Source organism: Saccostrea echinata, unplaced genomic scaffold (assembly GCF_033153115.1).
Source record: "Saccostrea echinata isolate AGI-Se365-2 ecotype Australia unplaced genomic scaffold, CSIRO_AGI_Sech_v1 ptg000012l, whole genome shotgun sequence".
Taxonomy (NCBI): domain Eukaryota; kingdom Metazoa; phylum Mollusca; class Bivalvia; order Ostreida; family Ostreidae; genus Saccostrea; species Saccostrea echinata.
This window is the reverse complement of record NW_026889761.1, coordinates 9,444,275-9,470,709: the sequence shown is the minus strand read 5'-3', so window position 1 is coordinate 9,470,709 and position 26,435 is coordinate 9,444,275. Positions and strand designations below refer to the sequence as shown.

The 26,435-nt window shown below is 33.2% G+C and overlaps 2 protein-coding genes and 2 long non-coding RNA genes across 4 annotated transcripts; 1 reads left to right on the top strand and 3 right to left on the bottom strand.

The window, feature by feature from the left end:
* Positions 1–555: 555 nt before the first annotated feature.
* LOC133184972 (uncharacterized) lies at positions 556–8,248 on the bottom strand. The gene is made up of 8 exons (XM_061320037.1): positions 7,927–8,248; positions 7,385–7,495; positions 7,117–7,190; positions 6,813–6,884; positions 6,504–6,684; positions 2,033–2,139; positions 1,120–1,216; positions 556–788 (listed from the first exon to the last, which is right to left on the bottom strand). Exons 1-8 carry the CDS (start codon positions 8,246–8,248, stop codon positions 556–558), a joined length of 1,197 nt encoding a protein of 398 aa, XP_061176021.1.
* A 3,692-nt stretch (positions 8,249–11,940) lies between these two features.
* Positions 11,941–15,690, bottom strand: LOC133185914 (uncharacterized). Its single transcript, XR_009720974.1, has 3 exons — positions 15,530–15,690; positions 13,608–13,687; positions 11,941–12,009 (listed from the first exon to the last, which is right to left on the bottom strand). It is a non-coding gene; the product is annotated as an uncharacterized LOC133185914 (long non-coding RNA).
* LOC133185915 (uncharacterized) lies at positions 14,918–15,922 on the top strand. Its single transcript, XR_009720975.1, has 2 exons — positions 14,918–15,025; positions 15,544–15,922. It is a non-coding gene; the product is annotated as an uncharacterized LOC133185915 (long non-coding RNA).
* A 1,484-nt stretch (positions 15,923–17,406) lies between these two features.
* On the bottom strand, positions 17,407–26,186 carry LOC133184971 (uncharacterized). Its single transcript, XM_061320035.1, has 12 exons — positions 26,159–26,186; positions 25,916–26,065; positions 25,664–25,749; positions 25,511–25,579; positions 25,092–25,305; positions 24,667–24,792; positions 23,255–23,328; positions 19,877–19,948; positions 19,558–19,714; positions 18,285–18,391; positions 18,103–18,178; positions 17,407–17,630 (listed from the first exon to the last, which is right to left on the bottom strand). The coding sequence occupies exons 1-12, from the start codon at positions 26,184–26,186 to the stop codon at positions 17,407–17,409; spliced, it is 1,383 nt and encodes a 460-aa protein (XP_061176019.1).
* Positions 26,187–26,435: the final 249 nt, after the last annotated feature.

The following is a 26,435-nucleotide window of genomic DNA, read 5'->3' as shown; positions in this document are numbered from 1 at the left end:
AACATTCAAAACACGAAATTGTGTAAAAACACTTTTTACACAAAATCTGTTTTAGAAAATTAGAGAATGGATAATATTGACTATTGATTAGTGATATATTGAAATATTAAATAAAGTTATTATTTATCTAAGATTTTAATCAGTGAGCAAAAATTGGTGGTTGGTCAATGAACTTGAAATTTGCAAGAAGAATAAACAGGTCTAGATATTTTGGATATTTTGTCATGATTTTATTGCGTTATTTTGTTGAAATTTAAGTAGCACCCCCCCCCCCCCCATTGATACCATTGCATGAAATGTTTACTTCATAAGTTATGTGTAACTCGTCAAACGTGGTCATTGTTTGCCAAATTTGGGTCCGTAATTCTAAGCTTTTTACGGACCACAGGAACGATGAAAAAGAACAAAACACATCAGTTGAAGCTGAAATGCAATCGCTGAGTATGTTTAAGAGTTTCAACTATTCCACATTCTTAATCACTATTTTTTCTGTCAAAACGAAAAGCAAATCCCCCTCACCACCCAAAAAAGGGGAAAAAATAACAGCGTTGTAGTTCATTTAAATTCCGCCTCACAAATATAAAAGTAATGATGATCACAGGGTGTGGGGCGTAAGAAATGTCCGTGGTGGTGATCGTTGTGGTCATCGGTCCTGAGGACGACACACGTGTTGGGAGCTGGATCGTGAGGGACACCTGGAACCATATGCCCGGATGAATCCCACACCAGGTGATGATGGGAGTTGGTGTGAGCACCAACCAGCAACGCTTTGCCATCAGGAGATATATCTATAAATGGTAATAGCAAAAACGTAAAACGAATAACTAACTTAAAGAATAAATTTTGTCATATTCAATGTACACATTAGTTTTCAAGTAATTCATAAAACTATATTATTTTAATATGTTACAATATGAAAATGTTTAAAGGCAATCTAATTGCTTGAACTATTGCGAACTGTAAGAAGATGAGTGGAGAGAGAAGTTATGGAAAAAAATTAAGGATAACCCTATTACAATAAAGGATCAGTACAAAACTTCCACCGAAATATGGCTGAAATATTGCCGACTCGGCGTTAAACGATAACAATAACAATCAATCAATCAGTACACAACCTACCAGGAATAAGCCGATTGATGTAAAGACGGATATTAGCTGCGTCACGTTCAGATATATTATCCATTAGTTTTGCGCAGTGATGATTTTTGCAGGAATCCTATAATCGAAATAATAAATCATTTTTTTTCCTATAAATTGAACATCTTTTAAATTGTTGTCATACAAATTACATTAAAGCATTAAAAAAAAAATAACCCACTGCTGATTAAGAATAGTTCTTTAAAAACTTTTAGTGTAATGTGAGGAAAAAACCCATCCCCAATAAAAAGAAGCAAATAAAGAACTTCAAAAATCCATACACTTTTTGTTTACCTTTCATAGATCTTAATTTGCATGATATTCTATAAAACACCATTGACACCATTTGTATGTTATACTATAAAATTTAGTATAACTTCTCAATGTGGGTGCTTTTCTGAAAGACATTCTTCCTATTTTCTTTTGTAAGGTATCTTTTCCACCTTATAAGTTATCTCTGCTGCCCATGTTTGTATGTTAGTTACCTTTTTATTTTTGTAATGCACTTTAGATACCACTTTGTAACATACTATGGCTCTTTTGTAATTAACTTTTGATACCACTTTGTAACTTACCATGGCTCTTTTGGAATTAGCTTTTGATACCACTTTGTAACTTACCATGGCTTTTTTGGAATTAACTTTTGATACCACTTTGTAACATGCTATGGCTTTTTTGGAATTTTAAAACTTTTGATACCACTTTGTAACATGCTATTACTTTTTTGTAATTATCTTTTGCTATTCCTTAGTATGTTACCTTTGCTTTTTTGTAAATCACTTCTGATACTACTTGCTAAGTCACCTTCGCTCTTTCGTCATTCACTTTTGATACTACTTGTAAATTACCTTCGCTCTTTTGTAATTATTTTTTTTTATACTTCTTTGCAGGTTACCTTTGCTCCGCTGTACGTCGTTAAATGCAGCCGAACAAGAATACATTTCCCTCCAACTAAGGTAAACCCATTAGGGCAGTGACTATTATGCGTATACTTGCATCCGTCTGCAATATAAAGCAACCAACAGAAACCATGATAATGTCTTTGATGAAAAGAAGTTTAGTTTAGTTTTCCCAGCTATGTCAGCTTTGTTTAACGAACCTTTGGTATATTTATATGTAGTCATTATATATATAATGTATCAATTATCCTGAAATTTATTACTATAAAAAGAAAGTCAGTTAGAAATTAAAAAAAGATAATTCACAATAAAATAATCACATTTCTCAAATACAAAAATGCCTATTAAAAGTACATTAAGATCAATTTACAAAAAAGTAAATTCTTGTTTCTTGATATTTGCAACGTAGACCAGAAAAGGAATACAACGCATATTGCATGATATTTATATTTGCAAACGTTTCTTTTATATAACACTATTAAAAGCAACGCGTATCTATATCCGTATAAACACGGGTTCCTCGCGTCATAAACGTTCGACGTTATTTCTCAGTGACGTCATAAAGGGTCGACGCGCAATCAATGGATCAAATACGTGCCGTTGAGTTTGAAAAATAAAACATTTCACACGTAAAGTATTATAATCAGGAAAATATAAAATATAAATAAGTCATAAATGTAAATACGAAGTAATAATGTATCATTTTTAAACATCTATCGGGATATAAATACGGGTTCGTACAAGCTTTATGGATTTTGATCTCGTGACCAACCCGTATTTATATCCCGATAGATGTTTAAAAATGATACATTATTTCTTAATTAAAAAATTGCGGTAATTTTCCTTTATGTTTGAGATGTGATGTTTGAGAATGTGTTAATCACATTATGACAAGATAATTAACTCTGTCTTAAGTGCTCGATTTACGAAAAGATTGCTTTATTTTAAAAATTACAGGTATTTAACCTGCAAAAAACCCTAATGTGAATAAATCATTATACGCTATTTTTATACATAAAAGAAACTCTCACAAAACTCGTTTCACAAACTGACGGAATTCAAAGAAAATTGGATCTTTGTTGGACAACTATAATCTTAGCCGATATATTTCATCAATTTTTATCGTGGAAGTGATATTTGAAAAAAAAAATTACAATCAGTTTCCAGATAAGTACTAATTAAACAAAATAATAATATCTCATTGTCACACAGATACAGTGAATTACGTTACGAACTTCTTTTGCCATTAAACTCTATAACCTTTGATGCTTTCAATGTTTAAATTATATTGTTCTTTGTTGAAAATTTATTTTTTGAAAGAAAAATATGCATTTTCTGTGTTTTACAAATGTAAAATAGTAAAAATTTCAGTTTATAGAATTTAAAATTTTCTTTTTTAAAGCTAGATTATCATATCTGTCTACATTTTATTCAGCTCCTATATGGAATTCAAATTCATTTGAAACTACTCCAGATGCCATTAATCTCCTTCATCATGACGATTTCAGAATGTTGTATTTTTTAAAAGGCAAAATGATCATCTTTTTTGTAAAGAAGCGTTAAAGTCTCTACATTTGTGTCATAACTTGTACAATGTCTTATTTTAAGGTGTCTTCTCAAGATAAAGTGTTATATCTCCTTATTTATACACATATTTTGAATTGTATCTTGTGTTTTAACTTAACGAGATCGAGTCTAATTCGAGTGCGCATGACTTTACTTTTGGCGCCCTAATGACATTTACCTGCGCCAATATATAAGGCTGCCTTTATGACGTCACAATAACGACGTCATAACAACCAAGTTGTATTGTTTTTATAAACTTTGTTACACTCTGAAGAGCCTCACGGCGAAAGCGCTTAGTGTAATAATTAAATGTGAACTTTGTTTATCTTGGATTTTATTTTAATATATATATATATATATATATATATATATATATATATATATATATATATATATATATATATATATATATATATATATATATATATATATATATATATATATATATATATATATATATATATATATATATATATATATATATATATATATATATATATATATATATATATATATATATATATATATATATATAATAATGGGTTATTTGCTATATATATTTTAAACTGTAAATAAATTGAATATAAAATAATTTAATAAATAAACACATTGCCATAAATAAATAAATATGAACTTAAACTTAAACTCCGTTTGACAATTACATTTACTAACCTTACTGCACATATTGCATGGTATACTTATTTTAGATTTAGAGTTATCTTTCATAGTTAGAACTCTCTAGTTTATTCATTAGTATATATGAGAACCAGTTTAGAGGTTAGAAATAGTCGATTGGCTATTCTTGTTTTGCAGAGATTTTATTGGTAGGTCATTGAGGTCAAATTCCTTAGTGAGTTACTCTTTGTTCTTTTAAAATTCACTTTGAATCCAGCCACAAGCCATAGTGCTGGGATCTTGTCTGATTAGTTATATATACAGTACAAATATTTTTGACTGGACTATAAGACCTGATCACAGTAAGTTCTTTAATTTCTTTTACTAACACTTTATCTTTGTTGAATGAATGAGTATGAATGAAGTTATAATAGTATTTGATGATTAAATGGAAGATGTGTAAATAATAATAGCAAATGATTTGAATGAATATAAATCTATAGAGATCTGTTTTAAAAGTTACACTGATATATGAAATATCTTTTATGATGAGATCTGACCTGAAAGAATATGTAAATATTGTATATTGTGAAATTAGTAAATACAACTATACGTTGTATGGTTCAGGTCCAGATATGGTTTCTACAATGTAGCTGTGACACCTATGTATGCAGCCTAGGTCCACAACTTGGTATATATTAATATATTATTACTTATTTTTAGAATTGTAAATATTTTGGTAAATTACATAAATTTACTTAAGTTTTATGAATATGGAGAAATAAGAATATATATATATATATATATAAATATATCAATATTTCCAGAGAAAAAAGTGAAACAAATATTGCTATTACATGTTAATTAACTCCTCAGGGTGGGAATTCTAATGAAACGTCACTTCACTCGGGACTCAGAGTCAAAACTTGTACCATATATTTGCTATCATATATGATTATAGTGTTATAGATATATCATTATTTTTTAGTTTTTGAAGAAGTGGGATTGATACGTCAGCTGTCAGACCATAGGGGTAGTTATAAGGGCCTAATACCCCCCTCCCCCCTCACCACTTTTGAAGAGAGGGAGTGGCAAGAGTATTATTGTGCCCCTTCCTCAAGCTGTTTTGTCTGAGTTGATAATATATCTCGAAAATAACATAATTGAATTATCAAATCTCTTTTTCCTTTTTGCTTGTCCAATGTTTCTCTTGGCTGACCCTCCACCCCCTTTAACTCGTGATTAAGCTTATGAAGATTATCTTCAATGAAGCAAAAATGATATATCATTCTAAGTAATAAAAAGGTGTATATGATCTGCTGATATTTACAGTTTATATGATATTCTGTCATGATTCACTGTCGATATTTTTTTTGAGTTGGGGGTTGGTGCACAAGAGTGTTGAGGATCACGTCTATGTGTTTACCACAGGGTGACAGAACATCAAATATTTACAAAGTTTACATAGCCAGTGTCACTTTTACAATATTGCTACTTTTGATGTATCCTCGAATGGGCACAGCACTACTTGTATTTAGGAATTGAATATTAAAACCGGAAGAGGGACCTGTCGTTATTTATTTTACTCCTCACAATATTTATTATGTATACCGTGCAAGCACATAATACTTGTATCAAAGACAGATTGGTGATTTTTATAATAAAATAAATCATAAAATTTTTACTAAACTTGCAAATATTTTGATTTTTTATTAATCAGGATGATGTTTACTGATATCTACGTCAGTGGGGACAATCTACCTGCCCCCATGTCTCCCCCATACCCCTCTTCTTCAAAATTCTTCTCCATCTTCCTTTTCCCTAGAAATACTAGCATATTAATATCGATAAAACTACTATGTATATATTTTTATTGTTGCATTTCGAAACTACTACATCAAAAGCTTTAAATATCATGCTTCAATCAATATTTTTCATTAAATTGTTTTAAGGAGATAATTTACTCGCTAGAACAAGTTAATTTAAACCGTTTCAACAATGTTTTTACTCATTAAAACGAGTTAGTTATCTCGTGATGCTCATGTCCAAAAATTGAAAATCCAAAATATTTAAATAAAAAGACTTTGAATAGCTTAGAAAAGGTGCCAAAGACTGAAGTCAAATACGTCGAAGGATCAGAGCTATGCATGGGGGAGACAATCCTAAATTTTACCACAGCAATTAAATATATATCCGTATTTTCAAGCTAGTATCGAAGTACTTAGCTACTGAGCTATAGAGATGTATACTTCAAAAATAAATATTCAATTCTAAACAATAACGCACATGGTGCTGGAGTGGTAGACTGTGCATGTGTTGGTGCATGCGTAGTGGTTGATGTGGGGTGAAAAAGGGCGTGGTGATTACAAAGGTCTCCATTGCAACAATTCCCGTCCAAAGTCAAACCAACGTGGTCACTCCTTCGACCAAATACATTTCCAGCATTATCATGGAATCTTCTACACACCTAGGATGCATTATTATGTTTATCAATTTTCTTTAAATTTCTTTTAATTTTGGGGTTTTATTGTCTATTTCAATTTTAAAAATAAAAAGGTGCATTCTTTAGATAATGTTTGCAAATAAACAACTTACATTTTCATGAAGACATCCTACTTGATAACCGTGTTCAGCATTATCCATATATTTTTCTAGTACATAGCATTTCTGAAAAAAAGTTGTCATCTTTGTTGTTAAAATTTAAAGAAGTAATCATTTAGATGTACGCTAATTTATGTTTATTCAGTGTAAGATGGAGTTTAAAAGCTATGTATTTTTGCTGTTATTTCAAATTTCATTAACCAATTAATATTACGAGTATAATGCATTTGATTTATTTTCTGTAAGATTTATGTACAATATAATGATTAATTCTAGTTTAATTTCTGTAGTAACGGACCTCCCCTGGTAAACAGACAGAAGTACTGGAACAGTTTTCTGGGGATCCCACAAATGGACAGGAATAACACTCAGCTACAAAGCCATATAAGATTGTAATTTTAAAAAAAATAAGCTTTAAGTTACAGTGCAAAAGAACCATATTCTTTCTTCTTACAAAAGGGGGAAAACGTTTTTGTGTACAGGAAAATGTTTGCATTATGATTTTTGAGTTGCTCCAGAATAACATTTTTTAGCATTTCCTTTCAATGACTTCTCGAAAGACTAACAGCATTTCCCACAGGTGCGAGGACAGGCTTGCACTAAACAGTCATCATTACACATGTCCCTCTTGAGAGAAGCAAGTTTTTGACAGGAAGCAATGTCGATATCAGCACATGCTAAAAAGATAAAAGCTGAAGGTCTTTTATAAAGTATATACATTTATTTCTGTCAGACTTCTTCGGGACAGCAAGTTACCTTTTTTTGTACAATCTTTGTTATCCTGACGCACTTACGAAAATTTTAAATAACAAGTGTAAAGGTGATTAGAATCACTTAGTATCACTTGTACATTAATTATCTGAATTACGGTGCATTGTGGTAAGTTTAATTGAAATTCTATAATCATTGTTGAGGACGTAGTGTGTGTGGACGGAAAAATGTACAGTATAATCATAAGAATTCGGATTATAATAGAAAAAAAAGTTATAATATCAGTATGTCATTGAATTCAAACCTTTAGCATCTTTTTCATCATTTTTGGTACAAAATCTACATCCTTTTCTCTGAGAATTTAAGATTTAACAAGAATAAAAATACAAATAAATACCACTTGATGAAGTCGAATAAATCGTTGTTGTAGTCATGACATCAGTTCTATCCGGTATGGTTCCTGTCATGATAATAATCTGTCTCTTCCTCTTTACAGGGACATGTCTGTTACATAGATCAGTACTACAACATTCACCGTCAATACGGTTTCTCTTCTTTTTACCCACCAGAGTAGGCGCTCCTCTGGTGGTGGTCGCTTGTGTTGTGGTCACTGGTGTGGTCGCTTGTGTTGTGGTGATAGGTGTGGCTGATGTGGTGGTGGTGGTGGTGGTCGATTCACCGAATAAAGCAATACACACCTTGAGAAAACATAGCACCATTTCACTATTCAAAAAAAATTGATGAGATTTATATTGATTCTGTTAAACCATTGTAATGGCCAATGTTTGTGGGCAACCAAACTTTTTCTGATTAGTGGAGACGTAATTTCGTGGTTAGTTCGTATAAACAATCATATGATTCAATAGTAATGTGACAAATTGTTCGTGGGGACGCAAATTCGTGGGTAAGAGTGGGCTGTGAAATAAAAAAAAAAACACGGATCCACCAAGAACAAAGATGATTCAACAGCAGTTTACAACATATGAATTTTAGCATTTAGTCTCGATCCACCAGAAAGTGGACATCTCAAATACACGAAAAACAATTATGAATTAGCTATAACCACACCAAACTGTAGCACAAATATTCTTATTATGTCGGATTCAAAAAAAGAAAAACTGAATGAATTCCAAATCTATTAATCATTTATTTTTTCATATAAGAAGTTTCTATTTAAACACTATATCCAAAATTATAAAATCGGAAGTTAAAGAGGCAATTACTCGAATCGATCTATTTGTGGTCTATTTGTGATAGATATTGGTGTGTGTTAATATTAAGGATTTATTTAATGCGGATTCATAGATTCATTGGTCTATATTACACATAAAATGCATTTAAAGAGGTTGAATCCTCATATCAAAAGTCTTCAATTTTTAGGTATATTTTTAGTATGAAATGTATGGAGATAACGAACAGTATTCAAGCTCAAAAGTCCATTAAACAATACCAATTTTGGAGCAGAGCAAACACGGACCTCTAAAACATCAGAGGTGGGATCAGGTGCCATGGAGAAGTGGGCATCCCCTGCCTACCGGTGTAAACACATAGCTTCATTAAAAATCGAAACAAAATAGGGGGTGAATACGCTTCTGTTGGCTTTATGGCACTTTTTTGCACTGCACTGAAATTGTGTCTTTGAAATAAATCACTCATCATTTTTTTTTTTATCCAGATAAATAATGGGACTGAATATACTTTTATTCTATCCTGAAAAGACATATGAAAAATTGTGACAAAGGAAAAAGTCTTACATTACTTTGCATAATCAATTATTTGATCTTTTTGCACTCACAAAATGTAATTTTTCTGGCATGAAAAGATTAACAAGCAAGCAATTTATTTTAACGTCTTAAATTTTTACTGAATTTAAGCAGAATGATCAAAGTTATCTTATAGATTCAGAAAAGAAAAGCAAAAGTGGGGTCTATGATGTAAATTTTTAGATTTATCTGAAAAGTTTTAAGTTAAAACTGGCACTATTTCCCCCCTGACTTTCAGATTATATTTGTCACAAAACGATGGTAGAATTCATAAAAGTTAATTTAATAAATACTTCTGGAACAGCATAAAACATATAACTGCACAAAATAACTCTTTGTGCAGCCTGCATGGAAAAATAGGAATCTAACCTTACCAGTACTGTAAATACTTCAAAAGAGAAAAAAAAATGTTCATTTTCGTCTGAAAAGCCTTCCGCCACAAAATATCGTTCCTCCCTTGATGCTCCTTGTATGGAATTTAATCGTTGGTTTGAATTAAATGCAGTTTAATTTGCGTTGTAGATTCCAAATTTAATATAAGAACTAAAATATGATGCAGAATTCTAGAATGAAATGTCTAGACACTTCTCAAAAGCTCATAAGAAACTATATAGGACAAATTTTCTTCTTTATTATATCTAAAAAAAATCTTGCCCCATCAAGAGAATATAAAAACAAGAGGCCCATGGGCCACATCGCTCACCTGAGTAACTTTGGCCATGCTGTTCTTTACCAAATTCCCCCCCCCCTTGTAATACGTATTGTGGCCCCGCCCTACCCCCAGGGGGTCCTGTTTGAACAATTTAGAATCTACACTACCCAAGGATGCTTCCACATAAGTTTCAGCTTTTCTGGCCAAGTGGTTCTTGAGAAGAAGATTTTTTAAGATTTTTCCTATATATTTCAATGTAAAACTTGGATTCCCTATTGTGGCCCCGCCTATCCCCCGGGGTCATGATTTTAACAATTTAGAATCTACACTACCCAAGGATGCTTCCATATAAGTTTCAGCTTTTCTGGCCCAGTGGTTCTTGAGAAAGAGATTTTTTAAAATTTTTCCTATATATTTCAATGTAAAACTTGGATTCCCTATTGTGGCCCCGCCCTACCCCCAGGGGTCATGATTTTAACAATTTAGATTCTACACTACCCAAGGATGCTTCCACATAAGTTTCAGCTTTTCTGGCCCAGTGGTTCTTCAGAAGAAGATTTTTTAAAATTTTTCCTATATATTTCAATGTAAAACTTGGATTCCCTATTGTGGCCCCGCCCTACCCCCGGGGGTCATGATTTTAACAATTTAGAATCTACACTACCCAAGGATGCTTCCACTTAAGTTTCAGCTTTTGTGGCCCAGTGGTACTTGAGAAGAAGATTTTTAAAGATTTTTCCGATATATTTCAATGTAAAACTTGAATTCCCTATTGTGGCCCTGCCCTACCCCCGGGGGTCATGATTTTAACAATTTAGAATCTACACTACCCAAGGATGCTTCCAAATAAGTTTCAGCTTTTCTGGCCCAGTGGTTCTTCAGAAGAAGATTTTTAAAGAATTTTCCTATATATTGCAGTGTAAAACTTGGATTCCCTATTGTGGCCCCGCCCTACCCCCAGGGGTCATGATTTTAACAATTTAAAATCTACATTATCCCAGGATGCTTCCATGTAAGTTTCAGCTTTTCTGGCCCAGTGGTTCTTCAGAAGAAGATTTTTAAAGATTTATTCCTCTATATGTCAATGTAAAACTTGGATTCCCTATTGTGGCCCCGCCCTACACCCGGGGGTCATGATTTTAACAATTTAGAATCTACACTATCCCAGGATGCTTCCATATAAGTTTCAGCTTTTCTGGCCCAGTGGTTCTTGAGAAGAAGATTTTTTAAGATTTTTCCTATATATTTCAATGTAAAACTTGGATTCCCTATTGTGGCCCCGCCCTACCCCCAGGGGTCATGATTTTAACAATTTAGAATCTACATTACCCAAGGATGCTTCCACATAAGTTTCAGCTTTTCTGGCCCAGTGGTTCTTGAGAAGAAGATTTTAAAAGATTTTTCCTATAAATTTCAATGTAAAACTTGGATTCCCTATTGTGGCCCCGCCCTACCCCCGGGGGTCATGATTTTAACAATTTAGAATCTACACTACCCAAGGATGCTTCCACATAAGTTTCAGCTTTTCTGGCCCAGTGGTTCTTGAGAAGAAGATTTTTTAATGACCCCACCCTATTTTTGTCTTTTCTTGATTATCTCCCCTTGTAAGGGGACTTGGCCCTTTATTTTTACAATTTAAACTCCCCTTCACCCAGGGATACTTTGTACCAAGTTTGGTTAAAATTGGCCCAGTGGTTCTTGAGAAGAAGTTGAAAATGTGAAAAGTTTACAGACGGACGGACGGACAGACGGACAGACGGACAGACGGACGGACGGACGACGGACAACGGGTGATCAGAAAAGCTCACTTGAGCTTTCAGCTCAGGTGAGCTAACAATTTGCATTAAGAAATACTTTCTTTCAGTATATTCTTGAAGAGGTCAATCTGTTTGCCTGAATTTGAATAGACAGCAAATGACAAAAAATAATTCAAAATTGATTTTATTAGAAATTAAATTTATATGCCAGGGTTGAAAATTGTTATATTACTTACATCCTTTGTGGCACATCCAAGCTTATAGGAAATTGTAAAGTCAGACGCTATACCTTCATGTACTAAACAATCCTGAAACATCATAAAAACTCTAATTACAAAACCTTACTGGCAGGGTTTTGTGCTTGAAATATAAGACACTAGATGAAATCCCGCGCAAGCCCGGGGAATTGAAGTTATACAACTACTGACAGAAAAATTCCAATAATATATATTGTAAGGTTTCTACTGACAGCCTACAGGCTTATAGCAGAGAGAAATACTTTGCATTTAGTTTTGGAGCAGAAGTAGATGTACGTCAACCCCCCCCCCCCCTTTTGTAAAAACATGAAAAATAACAACTTCATTAATTGAAGTTTTTTGTGAAACCTGTTATACTATGTTATGGATATTGTACTTCAGGTGTTCTTATTTCATTTCCTTCAAGGATAAAAGCAGAGAATATGCACATTTTAATGATAAATTGTTTTTTTTTTTTGTAAACATTAGCTTTTAACGCCTTACTAATAGCGAGTATTTGATACAAAAGCGTGTATTCAGGAAAAAAAAAACTGAAATGTATTGATAAGGACAAAATTTTATTAATTGTATTTGAACAATACCTTATTCATTAATTTTCTCTTTTCATGTAAGCAAAATTTATTACGAAGAACAAATTGTACTTCGGGTTCGTTGCCACTATGCTCTCAGTGAGGAATATACAAATTTTACCTATAAATTTATTAGGAAAACCTGCCAATAGTCTTTCGATATAATTATTCACAAACTATAGTGTTATAAATGATTTACCATTATTTCAATGACCATTCACACAAAAGCTTTTTTTATGTCCATGTAGCTATAATCGCCTCGTTTTCCTTTTTAGCATCGGGTTCGATGCTATATGATGTTCTAGAAGTTTCCGTCAATGTTACGATCGGCGAATGAAGAAAATAATTTGCACATTTCTCTTTTTAATCGGTTATTCCAACTTATTTCTTTTATATCATTTAAATCAAGTTTGGATTGAATAATTCAGTGATGACGTTTTATGAAATAAATAAACGATTGCCTGTTGTCAGTTCATTAAAAATTGCCAGTAACTTAGATCCGCCAACCGGAACCGCCATCGTACTCACGTTTTTGCTATTTCGTGGCTGTTTATAGAAAATGAAAACAGACTTTTAATTTAATGTACGATACTTGCTATGCAAGTGAAATCTGAATATAGTTTACGGACATCATCTTGTATCTAGTGTATTCAAAGTGGAGTTAGTAAGAACTCTGGTGCACCCGTTTCGGAGTTTATTTGCAAAATTTATTAATTTATAAGTATAGATTATTAACTAAAGGTACAGTATTAATATATGTGACAACACTTGAATACGTTGTTTTTTAAAAAGACATAATGATTACATACTATTTCACTTAAACATACTTGATAATCACCGGGTCTTATTTTCTTTAACTAAGCGAAATTCCTTCTTAATGTAACGATATTTGATTGTTTTCTTAATAAATACAATAAAAAGAGAAAGTCGTTGTCGATTTGCTATAATATACCAGTGACGATTCCTCGTAAGATTCATTATGTACGGTGATATAAATTAATTTATACACCTTTGAAGCAGAACTAAAAAAAGGTTTTTGATTATATATATCATATATATCTATCTGATAAATTCACTTACGTAGGTGAAATCCGGACATATACTTGTTGTATTGCAATCATCTAACGAGGAGACGTCATTACAGCTATAGCATTTCCTTGCTAAATAAGTGTTTGTGAAAAACGAGAATTCATTAATCTTAACAGCACATAAAACACAACTTCAGACAAAATCAATTAAAGCTGTATGCAACTTACGGTCTGATTCTCTTGAAAATAGAAAAAAAAATAGAGTAAGATATACAATGTACAAATTATAGTGTGATTATTCTTTCAATGAATATACATATAGCTTCATGTTGTATATTAAATAACTAGAGCGTACTGTCCAAAATGGACAAATACCCCCGCTGGGTTTTTCAGAAAAGGTGCAAAGTCACTAAATATTTTTTTCTAAGGACCTAGGAGATGTTTACATTTGTTTAAACATTTAGAGTGAAAATTTATTTGCTTATTATCCTAAGGTGCAGTCTAATAAAACATCAATACTAATAATTATATTTTATTTTATTAGACTGAAAAAAAAAAATTGCAACACTTTGTTATCTTTGTGATACATGATACTCTGCAATTTGTTTGTTGAAAAAATATCATATTATTATTTATACTATATCAAATTTATCTTGATAACTTTATATTAAATTCATTTTTAAGATAATAGACTGGTCATCCTGTAAATATGTATTTTAATTTGACAGACTATAATTAATGAATTATAATTAAGAGAGCTATAGAGAACAGATATCTTTAATTCTTCTGCCAAATTCCCAGGAAATATGATAACACCTGCTAGATCACAGGTGCTCTAACAGCTTCCCACATTGAAATCATTAATTACTCTTTAACTGGATGCATGTCCACTCATTACTTCCAAGGATTTACACTATCTGCTGTGTAATGCACCGTGAGTCTGTAGCACAATAGAAAAAATTACATTTATGTAATGTCATTCTGTTGAAAACAAAGATTCTTATTTAAATTTTGCTAAAAAGCTTTAAATAATAATAATAAAAAAGAACTGTGTAATTTTGATGCAATTTTTAATAAGGTTACTGTATGACTCTTAGATTTATAGAGATTATTTACAAAAACATTTTATTAATACTCGTTGATATTTTTGAGTTTTAATGAGTAGTTTTAATCTGCAATTCACATTTGTTACAGATGTACCAACTGGCAGTTTTACATTCTATGTATCAAACCTACATGAACCTTAAATGACTAAGTCTATAAAAATGAAAAAAAAAAACTGTGAAAATCCAATTATTATGAAAAATACCAGGTATCCATCTTCATATAGTGAATAATGGGATTACAAAATTTCAGACAAATCCATGCAAGAGTCTTGGAAAACAGGTCCAGACAAAATCCTGTCTACAGACAGACGGACATGCTGATTCCAATAAACCCCCTCCCCACCCCCAACTTCGTTTGCGAGGGGTAAGATTTTTTTTTTTAATTGATATTTTTTTTCTGTTATAAACTAAGCATAACAATTCCTTTATTCATTGTCGGATAGTTCACTTCTGTTCTTTCTGACTGCTTCATATTAATATCTTAAAAACCTGAGCGTAAGTGGAAAAGACTGAATCAGATGAAGATAATGAACAGTGATTGATCTCATAAAACCTACAAACAATAAAAATCTGTAAACAGGGTATAAAACACCGACCACTGGAAATTCCAGAGGTGGATTAAGTTGCCAAGGATTCTCTATTGACCGTCACACCCGCCATTAGCCCTATGTATTGATCAGGTAGAAATAATAATACGTAGTCACATTTAGTATAAAACAAAAATCTTACAATTTGTATGAAAAATGTCAGTCAAAATACGACCAAGTGATAGGTTGTATTTGCTAATAAGATCATTTTAATGACAATAGAATTTACCAAATGTTGACTTAAAAATACATCAAATAATCATATATCAAATATGGCATACGGCACTTATTGCAGGTCCTGGGACACAACTTTGAAAGACATGCGTCTTCACAGACACTGACTTTAGCCTGAAATGTTCGACAGATGTCATCATCTATGTCGTCACATGTATTTTCTAGACTCCACACTACCCCCAGGGTAAATAATAGCACGCCTAAAATATACAAAAACTTCCATTTTAAGACGCCCAATTGCCCAAAATTCCTCATACAGTTATGGTAGTATTTCACATTTCTTTCTTCTATACTTCAAAGAATTAGATATTATCTTTATATATTAATGTAATTTTATTAAGACTTTAATGCAAGGAGGAAAAGCTGTCAATAATTTGCAAAGTATATGTGGATAATATGAATGATTGCAAAAAATATTAAAATAAATTTTGAAGGTTTAATTGAAGTATTCATATTAAATGCAGTAAGAACATATTACCTACAATAAGCCTCATGGCGAATCGTGCATTTGAAGTCTCACAGTAAGTAAAAGTCGCCTACCAATGTATAGATCGTGACGATAACGCCTACGATCATATGTACTTAAATCAAAGATAATGCAAATTTACAGGATTCACAATTTATTGGTCGAACAATTCTAAGGACTACTTACAAGAATTTTTCTGTCATTGTTTTGACTTGAGTTCAAGAAGCCATAAGTTCAATGGCAAACGTATTTCATATGCAAAGTGAAGACATTGTAATTGTGTATTTATTGTATTGTATGAATTAGGAAGAATTTCAGCACAATACTTTATAAGGCAATCTAACAATGAATACATCTGATGCATTTACTGTAGGAACAGCAAAATATGTCAAAGTCATAAAGAATCAGTGCAGTATTTCTCCTCATAAGAAATTATATGAACTGATCCCAGTTAGCTTTTGAATAAGAATTATACAGTCACTTTTTGGGCAAACAGTAAATAAAATTAGAAAAGAGGAAAAAAATAAATAATCAAATAAGATAATGAAAGCAAACATTCAAAACAAAACACAGAAGAATTAGTTTTCTCTGGATTTATGTAATTACTTAATTGAGCATGGATAAATTGGATATAAAATATCTGTATTTGAGCTAGTAAATATACGTACCTCTCAGTTTCGTTCAAAAAGTAGATGGATGGGAAATGGAATACGCTGATACCAAAGGTTGTGTGAATTGGCTCGAAGCGTCGTCAATGTATAGAGCTATCAATAACTCGAACAACTTACGTTTTCCTAATACAGATGTTGTATTTCTGTTCCAGAAGTGAAAAAGAACTTCCTGTGGATATTAATAGCATAAATGTTTTCTTTTCCAAACAAATATAAGGATATTCTTGTGCATAAAATGTTGTGAAATGAAAAAGAAAATATCAGTGCCTAGTAAACACACTAGTTCATGGAGTCAAATACTCGCAAATAGTTAAACTTGCTGGATGCATCGGGTGGAATTAACTTGCAGCTGATCTCGAAATAAAGTAAGAGTTTTAGTAAATTTGAATAATGACTATTAATAGAAATTACCATGTCTTGCAAAATGATATGAAAACAAGATGTATACATATTTTCAAGTGGTGAATATTTCTATAGGGATACATTTTCTCTTAAGGTTAATTCAACTTAATTTTATTTTTCAATATCAAGTAACATTTTAACATAAAAAAAGTTGTAACAATTTATTATCGACGAAATTTAACCTTTTACCAAATAAATAATTAATTTCACGCATCTGAATTACATCATCATTAGCCTATTTAGTTTAGTTACCAGTATTTTCATTCTAAACGATGAGGACCTTAAGACAGCAAGTCACTAGGACAGTTTCGAAAATCTTGACCATATACTGTAGGATATCTTTCAAATCAGAAGCAACAAATCCTGATAGATGTGACATATAATTTTATTTCATTCTAGCCTGACATAATGGTCTTAGAGCATTGGAACAATCTTCAGCATATAGGCCAGGGCGAACTGCTGAGTAACTTGCACATGTTCTGGGATTGTGTAATCCTAAAAGGCCTCCAAGATAGTTTAAACTACCTGCATGTCTTCCACTGGTGTTCCAGACAAACTCACCATTTCTGTGTGGATCCCGTGCTCCAATGTATACGTTGTCTCCACGTACTAGGATCACAAAAAATCCAAATTACCAACGTATCATTGGGAATGAGGTCTTTAATAAATTTCAAATGTTTGATTTTGAATTATCTTAGATTAATATCAACTTTGAGTCTCTAGTTATTTTAAATAGGGTACCAAAGATTTTATTTTCTTTAAAGGTTTAGCCTTCCATTACATGAAAAAAAAATTGAGAATGAAAACAAAAGTAAACCAAATTTGATGATTATTATTTTAATTCCTTTGCCTCAAAAATGAAAAGCAATTTAACAATAACCAGAATCATATTTCTATTTAATCAGTTTCATATAAAATCGACAGCTCACTTATGATGCAATTTAGATTTATTTGTATCGTGTACCAATAGTATACATTTGAATTTTTTTAAACGTACACGTCCCATGTATCGAAATGTTTTATTTGACTACTACACATGACAATATTTCATACTCATTAAAAAAACTCTATGAGATCCTACCAAAATGTTCAAGTGCTCCGTAATCTCCATGAGATAGGTTCTCAGCCAGTTTGGAACAGTGTGTCTTACAAAAGTTCTAAGTATTGAAATTATTGGAAAAGAAATGAATAATTAGTAAATCGTACAAATTTCAAGAAGACTGAATATTGCAATTTGAATATGGATATTACAGTTGTACTTACCAAAGCATCCTCGTATTGTAGAGAGGTACTCCCAATCATATAACATTTACCGTCCACAAGATGGAAGTTTGTGGGGCAGTGATGATTAGCGGCCGTGTATGCACACACTAAACACAAAAGAATTAAATTAGAAACACACTATTTTATAAGATACTGTGTGATGTTTCCATCTAAAAGAGTATTACTGATACTGTTGCGTAGCTTCAATAAGCACTTGAATAACGAATACTGAGACTTTTTTGGTTTAAAGGTCGAGAAAGTAAATATTCTCTATGTAGGGGTGTATTTTGTTCGGAACTAGTTAATTCGATATAAAGCTTTAATATGCCGTGATTTAAGTCGTGATTTGAATTTATACTTTATTTATCAAGAAGGCTGAATATTAGATTGTGCGACTGTTAGTTATTTCACATTCCATTCGAGAATTTTTCCCTCATATAGAGACGTCACCATATACCTTTGAAATGGGTGCAAATCTACACCTTTACTCGGCACTCAGGGCTAATGAGCATTGATCTTTTTTGTGCCAACGCTTACCGTTACACGGGGTCTCGGTTTTTAAGGTATCATCCGAAAGAACCGCAAATTTCACCGCAAAAGTGCCGAACGCTGAGTACCGGCTGAGGTACCCTGACGGTGCTGAATAGTAAAACTTTTAGACTTGACCAAAGCAAATCAAAAGATTTTTTTACCACTGTAACCACTTTCTCTAATTATACGTCTTGCCAACATTATAAGGTCTTGATGATATGACATAGAATCCATGTAAAACACTTCTCAAGTATTAATTGACATCGTTGAAGAATTCATATATTGAATCCATGTAAAACACTTCTCAAGTATTAATTGACATCGTTGAAGAATTGATATATTGAACAGAACTATCTATCGACATAAGACTTCGATCACGATTTCACCATGTGGTTGGGCAGTTCCTTACCTTTGAAATATGACCTTGGATCCTGGGTCAAAATCCACTATTAGGTCTTCAGAAACAACATAGCAAAGCTTTAATTCATTCCGGTACATGTTTATTAACTTTTGAGATGTATCTTTCTAACTGTACATTGATGTTGATCACTGATATATGACCATGAGTGAAAATCACTTCACATGTTTATGGGCAAATATGTTGTTAAATTTTAAATCCATTTCAACCATATTTCATGGTTTATGGTGCATTACACATTTTATGAGATTTTAGAAAACCGTGCCAAAACCAGTATGACCCCCCTTTGACCCTACCCAGAAGGGGTATGCATACTTAACATACTATTTGTAGGAGCAGCCGTAGTAGTAGCTGTCACGTTGGTCAGAGCGTGATGGTTACAGAGATCACCTGAACAACAATCGCCATCTAGCGACAGCTCAACTAGATCTGCTCTCTTACCAAAGACATGACTAGCTTGGGAGTGGAACTGATTGCAGACCTGTCAAAGGTAACTGTGTTTGCATCTAATGGGTACTAAATACAGTTTCAAAATATTCACAAATATTATCTTTCACTAATATAATACAAATCGTGCACTGATATGCAAGGCAAATGGAACGTTATTCTAGTTCTGAATTAAAACAGTAATTGATTTACTTGCCTTCTGGTGCATACATCCAACGTTGAAGGAATGTTCACCACTGTATGAAAGAGTCTCCAATACATAGCACGCCTGCAATGTGTTAAAATTATGATTTTTAGTTCTAAAAAATTCCCTTACTTCTTAGCAATAGTTCTCAAACATAATTCACAACATAAAATAACAAGAGGCCCATGGGCCTTAACGGTCACCTGAGTATAATACGACAATTTAGAAGTTAAATACACTGATAGATGAAGCTTTGTTGCCCTAAAGCAAGAGAAGTAGGAAGATCAGGATCAACAAAATAATTAGTCTAGTATTCAGTGTCAACTCATAAATTAAGTTCTAATCTGTCCCCCACTTAACACTATCACCATGCAGACTATTAACAAACTATTAGTGCTTCTTTACTATTTTTAAACCCATATTAAGACCTCTAGCATTGACCTCTCTTACGGTCTTTGAAGAACTTTTAATAAGATAAGTTATTTTTGTCTCATTTTTATTTATCTGTTACTTACAGGTCTACCTGATTATTAAAACTAAGAAAATACTTTTTGAATTATATGATAAACATTCTTGCATAACTATCTTATTCTATTAACCTTTCAAATACATTATTTACAGTGATTAATTATCAAAGGTGAACGGAAAAGGGGAATAACTTCTCTCAGTAGAATACAAATTAATAGAGCCCTGCCCAGGACTAGAATGCTTAGACAAATGGTCCAGATGTTCAAAAATCTGGTAGAAATACGCTTACTTATATCATTTAAACTTTTACTCTGTTTTCTTCCGATATGCCCAGAAGCAGAAAAGAATTTCACAGGTACAATGCATTTTCACTACAGATTCAACAAAGCCTTACCCTAACACCAGAACCCAAGACCAAGAGTCAAGAAATTTACAAATTTGGAAGAGTTACCCTCATCATCATAACTATGGACTTCGAAGTATTAACACTTTTCCACTATATTATCAACCCCCCCCCCCATTATGCCAGAACCCCTGACCCTAGGACCAAAAGATTTAAAAATTCTGTTCGAAGCTCCCATTTTCATCATAGCTAAGCAATTTATTTATCAGCTCAACGCTAAGGAGCAGACAGGATTAATTACTGATTAATTAATAGAATTAATGCTTTTTCACTATATAATCAATAGAGCCCCCCCCTTTCCTCAAGAACCCCAAAAACTGAGGCCATATATTTAAAAAATTTGTAAGAGGCATCCTTGCCTATCATAATCATGCACTTAGTTTGTTTAAATAATCTCCAGTAGCAGAGAAGAAGATTTTCAAAGAATCAATGCATTTTCACTATATAATCAATAGAGCCCCGCCCTAACACCAGAACCCCTGACCCTGGGACCATGAAATTCACAATTTTTAAAAAGGCATCCTTATGCATCATAACCATGCACTTTGTTTGTTTAAATGATACCCAGGAGCAGAGAAGAAAATTTTCAAAGAATTAATGCACTTTCACTATATAATCAATAGAGCCCCGCCCTATCACCAGAACCCCTGACCCTGGGACCATGAAATTCACAATTTTTGAAAAGGCATCCTTATGCATCATTACCATGCACTTTGTTTGTTTAAATAATACCCAGGAGCAGAGAAGAAGATTTTCAGAGAATTAATGCATTTTCACTATGTAGTCAAAAGAGCCCTGCCCTAACACCAGAACCCCTGACCCTGGGACCATGAAATTCACAATTTTTAAAAAGGCATCCTTATGCATCATAACCATGCACTTTGTTTGTTTAAATAATACCCAGGAGCAGAGAAGAAAATTTTCAAAGAATTAATGCACTTTCACTATATAATCAATAGAGCCCCGCCCTATCACCAGAACCCCTGACCCTGGGACCATGAAATTTACAATTTTTGAAAAGGCATCCTTATGCATCATAACCATGCACTTTGTTTGTTTAAATAATACCCAGGAGCAGAGAAGAAGATTTTCAGAGAATTAATGCATTTTCACTATGTAGTCAAAAGAGCCCCGCCCTAACACCAGAACCCCTGACCCTTGGGCCATCAATTTCACAATTTTGGAAGAGGCATTCTTGCTCATCATAACTATGTACTTAGTTACTTTATTTAATACCCAGGAGCAGAGAAGAAGATTTTCAAAGAAATAATGCATTTTCATTAAATAATCAATAGAGCCCTGCCTTACACCAGAACCCCTGACCCTGGGGCCATGAATTTCACATTTTTGGAAGAGGCATTCTTGCTCTTCATAACTATGTACTTAGTTACTTTATTTGATAACCAGGAGCAGAGAAGAAGATTTTCAAAGAAATAATGCACTTTCACTATATGATGTATATAGCCCCACCCTGGGGCCAGAACCCCTGACCCTGGGGCCATCAATTTCACAATTTTGGAAGAGGCATTCTTGCTCATCATAACTATGTACTTAGTTACTTTATTTAATACCCAGGAGCAGAGAAGAAGATTTTCAAAGAAATAATGCATTTTCATTATATAATCAATAGAGCCCTGCCTTACACCAGAACCCCTGACCCTGGGGCCATGAATTTCACATTTTTGGAAGAGGCATTCTTGCTCTTCATAACTATGTACTTAGTTACTTTATTTGATAACCAGGAGCAGAGAAGAAGATTTTCAAAGAAATAATGCACTTTCACTATATGATGTATATAGCCCCACCCTGGGGCCAGAACCCCTGATCCTGGGGCCATCAATTTCACAATTTTGGAAGAGGCATTCTTGCTCATCATAACTATGTACTTAGTTACTTTATTTAATACCCAGGAGCAGAGAAGAAGATTTTCAAAGAATTAAGGCATTTTCATTATATAATCAATAGAGCCCCGCCCTAACACCAGAACCCCTGACCCTGGGGCCATGAATTTCACAATTTTGGAAGAGGCATTCTTGCTCTTCATAACTATGTACTTAGTTACTTTATTTAATACCCAGGAGCAGAGAAGAAGATTTTCAAAGAAATAATGCACTTTCACTATATGATGTATATAGCCCCACCCTGGGGCCAGAACCCCTGACCCTTGGGCCATGAATTTCACAATTTTGGTAGAGGGCTCAATGCTTGTTACAATGATGCCAACAGTTTGACTGCTTGATGTCCTGGAGTAAAGAAGAAGATTTTTAAAGATTGCATTATTTTTGGTGGTTTTAGCCCAACCCCTCAGGCCCCAGGGGGGCAGAGACCATAGATGCTATATGCCAAATTTGGTTGAAATTGGTTAAGCGGTTTCAGAGAAGAAGCTAAAAATGTTCAAATGTTAACACACGACGCACGACGCACGCCGACGGACGAGAACGGATAGCAATAGTTCACCTGAGTGACTCAGGTGACCTAAAAACACAAAATTAACAAGCAAAGTATGGACAAGTTCTAACCTCTTCTCTATCACATTGTGTGGTCGTGTTGCATTGTTCAGGATTCTTTACATGATCACACCAATAACATTCCGCTAAAGTAAATAACAAGTAAACAATTATATACTCAAGACACTGATAAAGGAGAGGGTTTTTTTAAAGACAATGTCATGTTTTTAATGGTATTTAAAACTGAAATCGAATACAAAGCCTTAGACGAAAGGATTGTGGCTGGGTAAGCGGTGGTGGGGTCTTATGATTTATATAGGACTTTTGCGAGAAGCGCTGACTTTTACAAACGACGGCTTACTTTTACGCTATGACAATATACGGAAGCTCTTTTGCGATATAAATATTTAGCTGAACAGTTAATTAAACGATAATAATGGTCCATTTCAAAGCACATATTACGTTGTCTAGGAAGGGAACGACAACCACCCTACCCTCAATCCCCTCTCTTCACACATTCTTGCTTAGTTTTCCTTCCGGGATGTTTTTCTTCCTTATTTGATTCCTCCAGAAAATGAGATTGAAAGGAGATACTACCCTTTACGAATAAGGTAATTTAAGTTATATAATTCTGCCTCCCATCATCTCTTGCGTTGATTGCATACCGGTAAATCATGTTGGTGCCTCTAACACCATATCTATGCCCACTATTAAGGTTTTCTATTTCTATTATCAATTCTGTACCTCCGTATATTAGGCAAGTTTAAATGTCCAAGTAAGTCGTCGACTGTAAAAGTCAGTGCTTCTCGCAAAAGTCCATAAATAAATATTTAAACTAGATAATTTTCCCTAAAAATATTATGTTAAGTGTGCAGTGTTTAATTCAGGGATTGTTAGACTAAATGTTGGGCAAAAGGTGATGAAGCTTGGAAGTACCACCTTCAGACACTACTGTATGTCCATTGCCATTTGCAATGATCAAAAGGATCTATATTTTTTCAAGATGCTTATGGTAAAAATAGAAATACATGTTTCGTAATCAAAATTACTTTCAAAGCAATGTAGTTTTCATTTATTGATTGATTATATGTTGCTACACGTCTCGTTTGAGAATTTCACTCATATAGAGACGTCACCATGTACTGGTGAAGGGCTTCGAATCTAGACCCAGGACCATTGAGCAGTGAGATATCTCAATCATGCCGATGCCCACCGTGACACGGGGTCTTAGGGGTTTTTTTAAGGGCTAATCCGAAAGACCCACAACTTTCACTTCAAAGTGCCGAGCGCTTATCGAAGGAACATCTTCACTATTTTTTATCGACATAGGTCAGTCGCGCCTGGATTTTAACCCACGGCCTTCCGGCTCTCTACCAAATAAACTACCGTGACGATAAATGGATTTTTTTTTTACATGTTTGTATTTGGTCTATGCTATAAAAATAAAAGATGGATATCATTGTGTCTATTTGAATGGCTCTTACAACACTGCCCACACGTCCTTGGACAAGCCTGTACCACACAAGGGTCACTGCACATTGCTTTATTAAGACTAGATAGCCTCTGGCAAGCTGATGTGTCAATATCCAAACATTTTGAGTTGATAGCACCTGTAAGATATATTCAATATTTCATAGAAATCTAATTAAGAACAACATTATTATTTTTATAAAAGCGGCTTAATATCAATTTTACATTTATTAAAATAAAATAATTTACCAAAACAATTGGAAACCACCTAAGAATCTTTTGAGTTTGTAGGAAAAAGAAAAAAAGAACGGTTTTTTTTTTTCATGAAGAGAAGTAACTTTCATATACTCAGGAATGAACGACTTATTTGGACAAATGCACACTGGATTCCTATAGAACAATTTTTAAAAATTCTTACTCATAAAATAATAATTATAACCTGTTGATGATGTCATCATTTCAGTTGTGTTAATTTCAATGGCTGTAGCAGGTGTTGACTCCAGACGCCTTATCCTTGGGGGTGAAGGCGAGTGCCTGTTACACAAATCTGTGCTGCAACAATCACCATTTAATTTTGCTCTCTTTTCAGATGTCCTTTTTCCAATAATCAGAGTGATTTGAGTTGTAGTCACTCCAAATAATCGCGAACATACCTATTTTATAAAGAAATTTATTCAATATATTTCAGATACACTCCGTATTCTATTTTGGCAAGAAAACAAAGTACCAACTGAACTTTATTGAAAATGTTTTCAATGAAACATAACTTCTCTAAGTAAAATTGTATGCCTTTCGAATACTTTCCGTTATTAAATAAATAAAATTCCTAAATTAAACACTAGATGTATTGATACTCACGTCATAAGTTGCACAGCCCAATCGGTAAGTCATGGAAAAATCTAATCCTAAGGACTCACTAACAATGCACTGGAAAAAATAAACCAACGAAATGGTGATCTTTAAATATCCTAAATATTCAGTATACAAATAATGTCACACAAGTAGACATACCATGCTGTTTGCAGGACATTCCATTGTAGAATTACAGTCGTTTACATCAGAGACAGTATCACAATTGTAACATTTCTGAAACAAGTCTCGGACAAATCAAAGTTCTAAGTTGTACATTGTAAAATACCAGTTACAATGATAATTAAGATCAACATGCCAAAAAGTTTCTAAATGTTTGTTAATTTGAATGAAATACAATATCTGATGACTGAATGAGAGTTGAGAGGGAGGGAGAGAGAAAGAGAGTCTTACGACATCTTTTGCATGTCCTCGGACAAAGCTTTGACAGACATTGGTCGAAACAGATATCCCATTTGTCGTAGAACTTCTGACACACAGTGGTATCTACATCATCACATGCTGTCTGTGCGGAAATTCCGTAAATACCATAAAGGCAGATTACTGCAGTTAAAGAAATCATAGTTTTAAGCAGAGATGTGGATATTTTTTTAATTTGTCAGAAGGATACGGGGAAAACTTTTAAATTGATCTTACCGGCAATAATTGCAAGAAAAACAGTCATGTTTAGTTTTCTTTTGAAGTTTATATCTTATCAGTCTTATCAGTCACAAGCATTGCATAAAAGAAAACTGGAATGTTTTGGACATGTAACTCGTCTATCTGACGCATTACACCTCTATGACTCAGCAACATGGTATCTTTAATTCAAGAATCATATCATTATTTTTTTTGTTAAATGACTTACATAGATAAGATATGTTTAGTTTTAAAACAATCATCTAATGAGGGGATATCATTTTCCTGCAAGATC

Excerpts from the sequence above, each read along its gene's own strand:
- LOC133184972 (XM_061320037.1), bottom strand. The coding sequence starts at position 8,248 with ATGGTGCTATGTTTTCTCAAGGTGTGTATTGCTTTATTCGGTGAATCG. Across the intron at positions 7,496-7,926 it reads TTATTCGACTTCATCAAGTG|CATGTGCTGATATCGACATT; the intron begins GTATTTATTTGT and ends TTATCTTTTTAG. Across the intron at positions 2,140-6,503 it reads GTCTACCACTCCAGCACCAT|ACGGATGCAAGTATACGCAT; the intron begins GTGCGTTATTGT and ends TTTATATTGCAG.
- LOC133184971 (XM_061320035.1), bottom strand. The coding sequence starts at position 26,186 with ATGACTGTTTTTCTTGCAATTATTGCCG. Across the intron at positions 25,750-25,915 it reads GAGGACATGCAAAAGATGTC|ACTTGTTTCAGAAATGTTAC; the intron begins GTAAGACTCTCT and ends GATTTGTCCGAG. Across the intron at positions 24,793-25,091 it reads AATGATGACATCATCAACAG|GTGCTATCAACTCAAAATGT; the intron begins GTTATAATTATT and ends TATATCTTACAG.